Source organism: Chionomys nivalis, chromosome 7, assembly GCF_950005125.1.
Source record: "Chionomys nivalis chromosome 7, mChiNiv1.1, whole genome shotgun sequence".
Lineage (NCBI taxonomy): Eukaryota > Metazoa > Chordata > Mammalia > Rodentia > Cricetidae > Chionomys > Chionomys nivalis.
This window is the reverse complement of record NC_080092.1, coordinates 25,435,542-25,449,709: the sequence shown is the minus strand read 5'-3', so window position 1 is coordinate 25,449,709 and position 14,168 is coordinate 25,435,542. Positions and strand designations below refer to the sequence as shown.

Sequence of the window (14,168 nt, the reverse complement as noted above, 5' to 3'; positions counted from 1 at the left end):
TAGTAAGGATTCAGGGATCCTTTTCATCTAGTTATTGGTCTTCATTTACATGTTGAAGGTTAAACAGATGAAATTTTTATGCACATCAAGTTTTCATGTAGAAAGTCCACCCAGTTCTTAATTGGCTATCTCTACCATATAGTATTGAGAGCTAAACTAAGGGAATATAGTAATTTCTGAGACATTTTAGAGGTAGAAAAAAACCATTTGTGAAACATATGCTGTTTGTTCAAAGGTGATAATAAGTAAAAATAGTAGCATATATCATTCACATACCATTCACTGCACCTTGTTCTATGTGAAGAGATCTGTAGTTTCATCTTTCCACCTACATTAAGAGTAAGGTAAATTTATGCCTCAAGTTTACAATTAAGTATGTACATAATTATTGCTTAGTAGGCACCATGTAAGTACTCAAGATGAAGTCTGTAGACAATGGGTTCCAAGCTTTTAAACTCCCATGCTACTCACAAAATTAGAAGCATATAAGCCACAAACTCAGACATTCATGAACAATAAAACCACACAGAGAACTTTTAATTTTTATTTCTATTTCTTAGGTCAAGAATTACACACTAGCCAACATTATTATATATTTACATGCTGAAACTGGCTGCGATAAGTTGAAATTCATGAAAATAATTCTTATGTGCTATTCATTGATAATCTTCTTTTGATTTTTACTACTGCATGTATCCCAGAGATTTTTAGAAGTCCTGTTTTGAGAAAGACATGAAAACGGATGCAATGTATCCTGCTAGTGCTTTGCCTCTTCTAGCTGTTGGGGAGAGAGCATGGTGTGTGTGTGTGTTCAGAAAGGCTACAAGGTCATTGTAAGGCTGATAATCACTACATTGTGAAGAAACTAGAACATCACGCCTTAGAAAAGGACAGTCCAGAACTATGCAGGAACAATTCTGTAACAGAACTATTTAAACACCCATGCAGAGAAAAATGGGCAAGTGGCACACAGTTTAAATTATAGGCAACTTTGTTTGAGTGAACTGTGTCTAAAATAAATGTGGCTGGACTCTTAATCACTGAACCAAAATACAAAGGAAGAAAGAATACAAGTTGACGGAAATGTTGACCTGATTCAAATGGTGCAATGAAGAGGTGTGGCATCAGATGTAAGGTGGAGTGACAGGGAATGGCACTTTGCTTTAGAACTCAAAGCAAAGTTTTGTTTTTCATCATTTTGGATGTTTATCACAAAAAGGATGTCTTAAATCAAATTAAAAATTGATGTCAAAATCCTGCACATATCTAGGGAAATGTTCTCATTGAATTCCCAAAAGCTAAAGCTATTCAAGGGTACAGATGTTTCCCAACTTAAAAATGACAAACACACAAACAAACAACAATTTGCTCAGGGCAGCATCTGATTTTACCCTCTATCGACTCCTTACTATTTTTTTAAAAACCATCTTCCTGCTGCGTTTGAAAAAATTATTTAAACTTTGGTGTAAAGCAGTGTCCTTTTCCCCCCATTTTTTATTTTTTCCTTTCCTTTTGAAAAATAATTCTGGAGTCTTTGGTTGAAAGGAATAATACTATCTAAAGACAGAATGCTACTATCTAAGAAACCAAACAAAACAAAATCTCTTCTAGCATGCATTGTACGTAAAAAGATGTCTGGAGCGGGCATGAATAAACATTTTTGTTATCTGTAGTACTGCTACAAACCTCTAGTTTTGGGGAAAAGCCATAGTCTGCAATCTTTGGCTTCTTCTACTCTAGCTTAGAAAAACTATTAAGTTAACCCTAACCATTTTTCCTTTTTTTCAAGTTGCCATTTCCAAAGCATCTCTTTGTTGTTAATATGACACCAAGACAATGCTACATTTCCCACTGAGAGTGAGAAAATAGGAGTGAAAAGAAGAAAGTGGAAGACAGTGGTGTGTGTGTGTGTGTGTGCATGTGTGTGGATGTATGTGTCTGTGCATACTCCTACCTGTATGTGAGAGACAGCAATGGAAATCCTTCTGTCTGGGATTCCCAAATTATTTATGCAAAAGGGTGTTTAAATTACTCTGCTGGGGCACTCCAGTAAACATACTTAGTAAAAAATAAATAGATAAAATTAAGACAACAACGCTAAACAATTCTTTTTATCTATTGACTATTAATTTACAGCATCTTTAATTATGTACATATTGTAACACATCAGTGTAAGCCATAAACAGAATTAGTACATTGCCTTACCATAAAATACAAATTAGAAGTTAAAAATATTTAAGAAATCTGTTTAAATATTTACACACGCTCAGTGAAAGTTATGGTTGCTTACATAACAGACTCTGTACACTTAGCAAAATGGCATGAATGCTTCAATGGTAATTTTCCCTAACCAACATGGTGAGGGTTAGTTTCAGTTTTTCTTTTTTTTTCTTTTTTCTCCTCCCAAGAGGATTTATTTTTCCATTTTATTATTATTTTTTTATTTTAAATCACCAATGGACAATGCTATCTATGTCCTTAGAAAGAGAGCAAATGGACATTTGACAAGCAATGCAGAAACTATTTAACATCTGCTATTCTGAGGTACAGTAGTATTGTAGTGTCAAACTGTGCAATGTTCTTAGGAACTGTAGGCATTGCTCTGCTGAGAGAGTTATTCAGTACCCTGTATTACTTATTTCAGGATGGTGACTGTTGGTTGCCAAATTAAAAAAAAAAAAAAAAAAAAAGACTCATATACAGGCTCAATGGAGGGAACAACTCATTAGCTTATTCCTTTTGTTTCTGACATATGAACGCATACATATGCATGTGTGTTTACACGAATCTCTATATACACATATACACATGTAAATATGCTTTAAGACCCGCCTATGTCAATGCTTTCAGTTTGTGTTTTTAAACATGAAATTAGCCAGAAGACTGAAACACAGCGACCTACAGAAAATGAAAGTGGTCATAGTTGTCAATTTTAAGCAGGTCTTGCTTCAAAACCACTGTGATTAATTTCTTCATTGGATATCCCACTGCATTGCTGTGAAGTGTTGTGCTTTTGTATGCTTACAGATCATATCTGTATGTGGTCTTAATGCTAGAATGTAGAGTCTTTTGGTTTTAAAAAAAAATCATTATTATTATTGTTGTTGTTATTATTTTTTACTTAGCACTGCTCTTGTGGAAATGAAGAGACTGAAGGACTCGATGACTCTGCTTGAGTCCTATCCCCTGTTGTTAAACTGCAGTAGAAAGAATTGTAACATTCCTATGCAAACACATGGGTATGTCGCATGAGATTTCAGTTCAGAAGTGCATTTCATACCTACAAGCAGTCATGTACAATAAATATATATATATATATACAGATTGAGATCAGAGATTTTGTTTGGACTGTGCAGTTGAGAGTTGGAATTTGCCTATTAATTTCTCAGAGATGAAAAAACACCTTAATTGCTGGCTATCTGGTTACTGAATAGTCAGAAGAAAAAAGCTATACATATGTATAAACTGATTGCAATACCATGTTAAGATTGCCAAAACACACCTTGGTGGTCCTTTAGTTTAATCACTGGGTAACAAACTAATTGGTTTTCCCAGATTCATCAGACCTAGCACCCTTTCCTGCATTCTAATTCAACTAAAAACATAAAAACAAATTCTACATGGACCGCTATTCCTGGACAGGATGAGTCAGTGTTTTCTTCCTCCACGGTTTATTGAATGCCAACATATGGTTTCACTCTAGGACATTGGTTCCAAGGTCTTACCTTCTTTCTGCATTAGTGCAGAAATGTGTTTCCCGGTCGTATGCATGTGAGGCCCCTGCTGTGAGACTGCTTCCCCCCATTTTGATCTAAATAGATTGCTCAACTTCCCTGGACATCTAAGATTTTGTTATAACCACAAATGACAATATCAAGGATTTTATGGCTTTTATGGAAATCGCAAATGGGAGCCTAGACTTAGGCTCTGAATTGTCTCTAGAAAAATCTCCTCAGAATGGCGTGTAATAGGTGTGCCCCTGAGTTGATTGTTACGCTTCTTTCATGTTATTTTGTATTCGAGCATCACCCCTTGGTGACAAGGGATAGGCACTTTTATCACTGTGATCCCCAGAAATGATTGCGTAGGAGAAAGTATGTAGAAGCTTGAAGAAGAATCGTCACTCTGAGAACGTGCAGAGATCCTTCATCAGATCTGTGATCCCATAACTCTAAAGTGTTCAAGTGCTTAATCAAACCACAGGCGGCAGACTTCCCAACATTGGTAGAAACCAAACTATCCCAAACCAAAACAAAACAAATACTCTAACATGCCAATTTTGTGAAACTTTAGAAAATGAATGAAAACCTATTTTTTTCCTTTTTATTTTTCTAATTGTTGGAATGAAATTGCATAATAATGTTTAATATTCCAAGTTTCTGAGTCACAAGGGGAGGAAGTGGATCCTTTACCTGCAGAGTGATACTAGGCTTAACTCCTATGGACTTACTGGGGACCTTACTCCGCAGACAGATTTTTTTGATTGTTTTAAAAATAGAAGCAGCAGTCATCCTCTGAGGAAAAGGTCAATCAGAGTCAAATTTATAAAACAAAAACCTTAATATTCTAAGTTTTCAGTATTTTCTGTACGTGAAAGTCAAATATGAGACTTCTTCATTGACAAAATATAAATATATTAGCCTATTCTCTTTTCTGTCCGATATATGAATGGGTGTACCCAATATTGAAAGATGCAAAATGGCATAGTTGGAAAGATAGAACGACACCATCCTACCCATCATGGTTGTCAGTTATCTACACTTCTGCAGCAACAACTGAGAGCTCAACACTCACCATGGCTTTGTTCTAATCCCGTTGTCTCCTAGTTCTGGCTTGCTTAAGTAGATTGTAATATAGGCAATGTAAGCACCCTTTAAATTACCAAACCCAGATGACACACAGATTTCATCTGTGCATACACACGCCTTGGAAAATATAAAGATGGACTTCATGGCCCATGAGAAAACCCAACCGTGCAGTCTCTACAATGCCTGTACTCTCTGTCTCCTAAGTGTAAAAAGAGAATTTGAAAAGCAAGAAAAGCTAACAATGCTGATCAATCATTTAGAGTAAATAACAAATTCTCTTTTTAAACTACTGTCTTTGATTCAGAAATAAACTGATAGGGAGATGATGTAGGGGCAGTCGACCCTGAGAAAAATGACCTGGTTGTCTCTGCTCTGTGTTTGATTCTTAAAAGAATTCTCAGTTCAGCTCATCAAGATATTTTTAATTCCCTTCACTTTTCTGTTTGACTTTTATTCTCTTCACCTTTCTATTTGATAGCTACCGCTTGGTGAGATAAATGATTTAGAATGACTTCCTTATGTATGCTAAGCGTATGCTCATGAGATCGGCAAAGCAATTCTTCTCAGGCTACTCTCTGCTGCTCAGCGCTTTGCTCAGACCAGATGCCATGTGGCCCTGACAAGGGTTGCACGTACTTGTTTTTGCTTTCTCTTGACTACAGTCATTTCTGGATTTTTAACCCTGCTTTGTGCTGTTACCTCATCTTTTAACCAGTTAGGAAATAGCTTGTTGGCAAAATGTACATTTTGGCTGCTGTGCACAGGCTGCTCAGAAGTCTTCTTCTGTCTCAATGCCAAATTGAAAGACATCTCAGATGGTTCTTTCTAGGCCATCAAACACAGCAGACAAATCAACTTTCTAAGTCTCTTCTTTAACGCTTTGCCACACCTCCCTACTTTGAATATGCTCAAAATATATGTTTCTCCATTAGACCCTTGACAATCGCCTCTCCATGACACCATTATCATCTAGCACAGACCTCACTGACCATATTGAAGTAACTAATATGCTTCCATAATTGCGGGATAATATTTCATAAGCACAGTGCCATCCCAACAGCGTGCTGATCTTAGGAACAAAGATGGAGAATGAAATGACCATGTCTCAGAGGACTGACTCCAATGCTATTGAGCTTCCTAACATCTTCTAGAATCTACATAATAACCCTGTAAATAGGCTGTGTACTAAACTGATAAAGTGGACTACTTCACGCTCGATCTCTGCAGCATGTATAAAAATCACTTGCATTGAAACTGGAAAACCACAAGGACCTTAGTGTATTCATTACTTAGTAGAAGCAACCCAAATGGTATGAAATGGACCACGGGATAGGCCAGCAACTAAGGTATTTTAAGATCACTTTTGTCCTGGATTGATGTGTTTTCCAAGTCCTACATCAGGCTGTACAACTGTTTGAGGAGTAATCTAGTCCTTGCTTCCCACGGAGCTTGGAGTTTAGTTCACGTAATAAAGCCAATAGACAATGTTGAAGAAGGAAAACACCACTGGGAAGAAAATGCGGGACCACCGATCTATGGCATTTACATCAGTCAAGTCAGGGATGGTGATTTTCAGTTGAGAGGCACGTCTCCTCAGGCGACTCTTCTTTTGTGCCACGTGTCGCTCCAAAGCATTGCGCCCAAAACTATGCCTAGGCAACCCGGCTTTCCGATACTGGATGCTGGAGGCATCATAGGCAAGCATCGTGCTCCTGGGGTCTCCAAGTCCCATTACTGCTTCTGATGTGGCCATCTCGTTTTTTATCTCGAGAGTGCTAAGTAAGATGTTCTCATGTGGGTCCATCTGCAAGGAGGAAGGATCAGAAAAGGTATATCTGAAACTGTAAGTCTTTGTTTATGCTTGCACTACAAGGAACTATTACAGGTACTTAAAGAAGCATCTATCACAGTGACAAAGAGCTAGTTTTGCTATTGCAATACTTGACTTTTAATTGCAGCTCTGCAGCTATGAGCTATTTGATTCTCAGGTTTTCCATTTATTAGATGGTATAGATTCAAACCCAGAGGATTCTTATAATGTAATTTTTATAACAGATTAGCTAGCACAGTTTCATAATTTCTACTTACCTCATGCAGAGAAATAGAATATAAGAGATATTCCTTTACATAATTTATAATATTGATATGAACAGATGCAGAATCAACCTTATTATGTATGGTATAATGATAGGGAATTAACTGCAGGATTATTTTCATGTCTTTATGTAACTCGTATATTCACTGAGTTTATTTATTTTTAGAATCAATGTATACCAATAGTTATTATTCATTTTTCTTCCATCCTGCACATGAAACTTTCATCATCATAGGTAAGTGTCCTATCTCTGAGCTACATGTCCATCACCATTTTTTAAATTATAAAATAAGAAAACGTGAGTTCAATTTTCTGTTCATCGAGAAGTAGAACATTTTTGTATGCTCTACAAGAATCCAACACTTTCTCTGAGGCATTGATCACACAATGCCTCACTACTTAATTTCATTGACCATTATAGGAATACAAACTGCACATGAATACAGCTCTCACACTGAGCCAGAGGAAAAAAAAGTTTTAAAATAAAATTGTTTTGTGGGGTCAGATCTTTGTAAACTGAAAATTTCCCCTGGGTTCAGTTCCCTCATGGAAGTTTATAAGCATTTGTAATTTAGCCCAAGGGGATCCAATGCCTTCTCCTGGCTTCCATGGGCACTGCATATATGTGCTATACATATATAACATGTAGGCATAACACTTGCACACATACAATAAAAAATCTTTCAAAATATGAAACCATTCTATTATAGTGTTATTGGCATGTAAATTACAATGCTATATATAAAGTAAGGTTAAATAAAGGTAATAAATAAATGAAATAAGGAAAATGTGGCTAATGAAAGGCACCAATGGTATACAGAGACAGGAGATGTTGACCTATTAGGTACAAGATATATAAATGTGACCATGAGTGTTGTAGAAAGAAAAATGTTACAAGTGCTACATCATAGTAATTAGCCTTTGTATGTAATTTGAAGATTCTGTACTATTATTTGAAAGCAAAGATCTATTGAGAGATTGATAGTATTAAATATAAAACGTACAGTAGCATTATAGTTGACCAATTAATCTCTGCTCCCTTATCAAATATTCTCGGTTTTTTTGTTTGTTTATGCTATGATTTCACTTACTGAGTAGACTAAACAAAAAAAAAAAAAGTGACTAAAATTAACTTGGGAAGTTTAAAGGATTTGAAAGTGTAGCTAAATACATGATGGGAGAGTACCGCCACAGCAGTCTTTGTGACCATTGGTTGGCTCTGTTTGTCCAGAGAAGGGAAAGGCCATTGAAATGCTTTTGCTATGCTCCATTCCCTTTGGCAACTCTTGCATTAAATACTCACATACTTCCCTTTACAAAGTCACTCTTTCCCTTGTTCCCAGGGAAGGACATTCACCCCCCACCCCAGACCAAACACTTGGTCCCTAAGCAAGTACAATTCAAAGCCTACTCTTCCAGGAATTCAAATTTATGTGTGGGATGACAAGGCTTTTCACCTCCTGCTCCAACACTGTGGCTATTTTTTTGTTAGTTGTATTTAGTGGCCTTTTACCCATATAGAAAATGACATTTAGTACGCAAATTTTGCTTTAATGAAATTTGGAGCTTTCCTCCTCCCAACACCAGGATGTTTGTTCTATCACAGAGTGTTATTGTAGTAAGAGGGGCTACAAACCGATGCTAGCTTTGGCTGCTAACTTTGTAAAACAACAGTAGCAACCATAATGAAAACATTGGCGGCTATTAAAAGTTACCTTTTATAAGTTTTAAGCAAACTATTTTTGGACAATTTATTTAACTTCAACGAGTTTCTATTTTAGCACATATGGAATTCAAGAGTTGCATTAGATGATCTGTGGAGACTTATTATTTATTTATTTTTTTCTTTACAAATTCCAGAGATCTTTTCGGTGTTATTGGCAGAGTGAGTCTTAAATATATATCCGGTGCTAAGATATATAGAGATATAGAGAGAAGCCTCAAACCAAGGACCATCTCCAGAAACAACACTAGATGCAAGTCAAATTGCATTTTTCCATTTGTTATTTTTGATATTAGAAAGTTACACATTCCTTTATCTGTATTGAGAGCTAAGATAAGATTTGGAGAAACTGACGGAAATGAAATATGTCTGAAGGTAGACATCGAAGAACTCTACAAGATGATTGTCATGATGTGTGAGAACTGTAGTGAAACGCACACAAGCTTCAGGACCCTGGGAAAATAACAAGAATAAATAACCGTGCCCAAGGGGAAAGGTTAGTGCGCTGACTTGTACATATTGCCTTAGTTGGTACACAGGAAGCACTTCAAAATTCATAATTGTTCTCAAAAAAGTAAAACCGACCGTTGACTGGATGATTAAATCTAATCTTTTGGAATAGACTCAAGTGATGATCTTTTTTTCAGGTAAAACTTAGAAATCTTATAGGAGATCTTGCCAGGCTGCAACAAGAGTTAGTGGTGGGGATGAATGAGGTGTGCGGAGCTGCAGTGCACAGATGATGATGAACTGCTACTCTTTGGTAGTGATCCCCTCATTAGAAAAAAAAAAAAAAATTAGACATGGTTTCTCTGTGTGTCCCTGGCTGTGCTGGAACTTTCTCTTTAGACAGACTGGTCACAAACTCAGAGATATGTCCATCTCTGCCTCCTCAGTGCTGGGAAGTAGGGAGGAATAAAAGAAGCAACCATCTTTATTTAACTCAGGCCAGTTGTAGTTTACGATGATGTGCTTAGAGTAAAGCCTGGAGACACTGGGTTTTCCAGCCAGTCCTTTGAAAGACCATTTTTCTTCCTCATCTCTACCTGCTTTCTGCGAAGCTGACTATATATAGTAATTATCTTCACTTTCCTCTTAAAAGTAGTTGAATTCCTCACTGAAAAGCACTCCTCAGTGTCCTTTTGTCCAATTCTTGGGATTACCGAGATGGAGCGTATTCTTCAGTTTTGCTTGTGACACATTCTCTACTCTCTGATAAGGCAGGCTGTTGTACAATGTCCTGTTTCTTACTCCATATTGGGGCAGTCCAGGTGCTGCCTTTGAGACTAAGTCTCAACCTCTCTGATTTCAACTTTATTGCCAACTTGGGGCGGGGGCATGGGAGGAAGTAGCAACACCAGCCTTCTGAGGTTGTTTGAGAGGACTGAAACACATTTTGTTCATAGCAAGCATCAAGAAAAAAAAAATCATAGCTAATCTTACTAAAAACTCAATACAGCTGAGTAGTTCACAGTCTCTTATTCTCTGCATGTCCTCACTGTAAATGGAGCATCTATAGCACTCTGACCCCAAAGTCCCTCTAAGGCTGAAGAAGTGAGAGCAGAAAAACCATATAAGCCAGAGGCAGTGGATGCCTGTAGCAAAAGAATATTTGCCAGACCTGAGGGGGCTGGTGCACACATGAACTCATAGCAGCTGTGACTGCATACACAAGATCACACAGACCAAAACCCAGCATGGATAAGAGAGGGGAGGGGCTCCTGAAGCTCTAGAGAAGTTGTTGGCTATTCAAGGCTGCTTGCAGAAGAAGAGCGTTTTCTTTAGGGATGTGGCCTATGAAGGGCTATCTGGGCTCGAGTAGATGGTCCTTTATTCATACACATACAGAGAGTGCTAAGTGGATTTAATAGGTTTAAGAAAATAGCATATGAAATTGAAAACCAACATGATACGGGAATAGGAGAGAATCTGAGTGGGTATGGTAATATGGGAGTAGATTTGGTCATAATTATTTTTTATTTAATAAATTAACAATTAATTCATTTATTATTAAACATTAAAAATCTTGATAGTGAATGATAGGTTTGATCTGCTGTTGCCATTGAAAAATGCCACAGAAGCTAAACCTTCAAAATCAATACTTTAAAATTCTAGTTTTTTTAAAGTTCGGAGAGTAATACTTAGTACCTAACAAATATTATATGTTTAATTATAAAACATTATTTTATTAAACACAAGAAGTCTAGACTGAGTTACATTTGGAAATATCTCAGTCTAGACTTAATTTATTTAATAATGAGATGAGCAGAAGCTGCATTTCTTTTCTTGGATGGTTGATAGACATTACTATATAACCATGTATATTCTTTCAGTTTAATCTACCTAGAATCACCTGGAAGGACAGTCTTATGAAAAAATTTTCCAGAACAAACTTGCCTGTGGTCATATCTATGGGGGATTGTCTTGGTTGACAGGAAGACCCAGCACCATCCCCCGGACAAAGAATCCTGAACACTGTTAAAAGAGGCAGGCATGGTGGTGTACATGTTTAATCCCAGCACTCAGGAGGGAGATAAAGGCAGATTTCTGTGAGATTGAGGCCAGTCTGGGATACAGAGTGAGTTTCAGGTCAGCCAGGGCTACAGAGAGAAACTCTTAAAAAAACAAAGAACAAAAACAACAGAGGGAGAAGGGGGGGTGGTGGCGGGGGGAGGAGAGGAAAGAATGCAAGTTGAGAACAAGCAAACAATCAAGCAAGAAAGGAGCTGTGCCAATCTTTCCCTGCTCTTGACCATGGATATGATGAAAGAGCTGCTAGAGTCCCTGCCTTGACTTCCCTTAATTGATAAACTGTAATCTGGAATTGTAAGCTAGATAACACCTTTCTCCTAGGAGTTTCTTTGGGCCAGGGTATTTTATCATAGCAACAGAAAGAGAAGTAGGCCACTACATTTACAGAACCAGTAGCATCCTCTTCAATACAAGAAAAATTGGGCCTAGAGGCCAAGGCCAAGGCCAGACATTGTCAGAGGCACAGTGGCAGAGAGTAGGGGCGAATGGCCTGCCTTGTCTTTTCTCCTGATATGTCAGTTTCACTGAAATGTCGATTACAGTAAATTATACTTATTTTGTTCATATTTGTCCTTCTTTCTGATAATTGTCTTGAGGGCACATACAAAGAGGTCTTGGTATTTCACTGTCATTTCTTCAAGCATCCTGCATTGTTCTCTGTACAAAGCAGATGTTAAATAAAGAGCAGTTAAATAAAATTAATGTTGTGATATTATGGAACCTGATTCACATCTTTATGAGTCATTATTAAGTTGGAGTCAATTATTTCACATCATCCTAAGGATCAAAACATCACAGAAGCATCTCTGGAATCCCTCTCTGCCTTAAGGCATCTTTCTTTATGTGCACAGGTCTCTTTATAAAACAGAAAGTGCTAGAGTTCCATGGCACCCAGTGTCATTTCCAGGACCGATTCTTCACTCTCACACAGAGAAGAGCACTTGGCAACTAACAGCTTGAAATTAGGTTTAAGCATTTTATTAACAGAACCCTTTTAGCTTTCCCAGAAGCCACATAGAGCTGGCGCTAATCCCAGCTGGAAAATAGTGAAGACGTGGCAGAGGAAGAATTAACTTTAAATCTATTCCACTTTTCCCTGCTGAAGCATGGTAGCAGTCTACCTTGGTATAGCCACCATCTGGAGGCTTGCACAATTCTCAGTAGGAAGGATTGGATAAGAATGCTTGCAATGAAATGTCTTACTACTAAAGGTAAGAGTTGGGGTAGACTCGTGTTAACTCAGCGCCTTCAGATGAGAAGAGAAAGCATCTGTGCTCTGGCTGCCTATCATGACCAGTCTCCTCATTCTAGTTTCTGTCTGGCAATGCAGCATGCAATCTCTATCCTCAGTTTCTGTATCCCTTGAATACGTGGTTCCCTGATGTTGTGGTAGGCTGAATAATGGTCATATGACTTTTTAGGAGTCAGTGGACATGTTTTGAGTCTTCAGATGGACAGAACAGAATAAATATACTCAATCAATGCCAGTAGATTTATACCTAGAAGCAGGTGTCCCTGAGTCTGCAGATTCTGTTGGCATATTTAAAGTGTAAGAGGCATTCCTGGCTTATAAAATAGCTAGCACAGGCAAGGAGTCTGTGATCTGATGTTACCATGCTTTTGTATGGTGACATGTGTGATGCTAAGACAAGTTGTCCTCCACCCTTCATTATTCCTTTTCGACTGTCTGCTTTTCCTTTCCTTCTTTCCTACTTACCTCTCTTCCTTTCTGCCTCTCTCAGTCTCTCTACCCTTCTATCTCATTGTTTCCTTAAGGAAACATGCGTTGGGTTTTATATTATTCCAGACTCAAAGAATACTAAGATATGATTCATCTCTTTCAATGGTCTCAAGAAATCCATAGGACAGGCAGAGCAGGAAAGGAATTAGAGACATTTTTATGTCATAAGAGCTCCTCATAATTCAAATTACAAATGAGGTTATCCAGTTGAGGAGTATGATCTTCGCAAGTAAAACAGTGTTGAGCTTTAGTATTTGGACTAGAATCAAAATGAGCCCAAGACTTGCAAGATTGGAGGCCCTGCCTGTTAAATTGGTGGCACTGTGTTTCCTTGTATATATTGGTCTTTCTCCCTCAAAGGGAATAAACCTTGCAAGGAACCAACTCATGGGGTCACAGCTGAATGTAACAGGAGAGACTGACAGGCTCTTTTACATGTATTTTAAACGATAAAAGGATAAAACCTGAGACTCATTACCTCTAAGTTTATTTTAATTCTCCATTGTGTGCATAGAAGCAAAATTATCAATAAATATTTTCATAGAAAAAAAGAAAAATCACTTTTACTTATGAATTCTAAATTCAGTAATGATTATATGTTATTTCATGTGGAGATGTCTGTTGTTATAAGACGACATTTGCTATGAAGCTTTTAGAGAAAGATTCATAAGGTACTTTAGAATAGGCATCATTCTCATTTGAGATGTTAGGGAACAGAAGACCAGGAAAAATGAAGAGAGTTACTTCAAGTGTTACTATTCATAGGTCATATAAGAGTATATCATTGCTGGGCTATGGGTGCAAATGCATTACATCAATGCTACTTTAAATCTGTCTTAATTCTACCAGGGAACTCTGACTCAGGTGGTATTGCAGAGGGTAAGTGGCTATGTCTTTGGTTCCCAAGCTCAAGTGTGCACCACAACCCCCAAGAGACCTTGTTAAAACAAATCTTTGGCTTCCACTCTTACAATGCCTGACTCAGCAAATTTGGAATGCATTTCAATAATCTGCATGTCTAATAAGTTCCTAGGTGACACCGGGCTTCTGGTCTAGGGTCTATACTTAGAAAATGAGTCCTTTGGACAGCAGCTGAAGGACACAATGTGACTTCGAATAAAGAAGCAGCAAGGCTCAGAAAAATGTTGAAAAGAGAAGGTTTTGGCCAGAGGCCATCACCGAGTTGAAGAGTAGCTGTCACAGAAAACATGTGCAGCTTCCATTTATGCAGCATTCCCAAGAAATAAGCATCCTATCACAAGCTTCATG

General features: G+C 37.6%; 1 protein-coding gene across 2 annotated transcripts in view; it reads right to left on the bottom strand.

Moving 5' to 3' along the window:
* Positions 1 to 531: 531 nt before the first annotated feature.
* Gabrb2 (gamma-aminobutyric acid type A receptor subunit beta2) overlaps positions 532 to 14,168 on the bottom strand; it is a 216,372-nt gene continuing 202,735 nt past the window's right edge. For both annotated transcript variants that reach the window (XM_057776141.1, XM_057776142.1), the window contains exon 10: positions 532 to 6,612. In XM_057776141.1, coding sequence (XP_057632124.1) covers positions 6,265 to 6,612 — 348 coding nt within the window. In that variant the 3' untranslated portion in view covers positions 532 to 6,264. The remainder of the gene's footprint in view (positions 6,613 to 14,168) is intronic.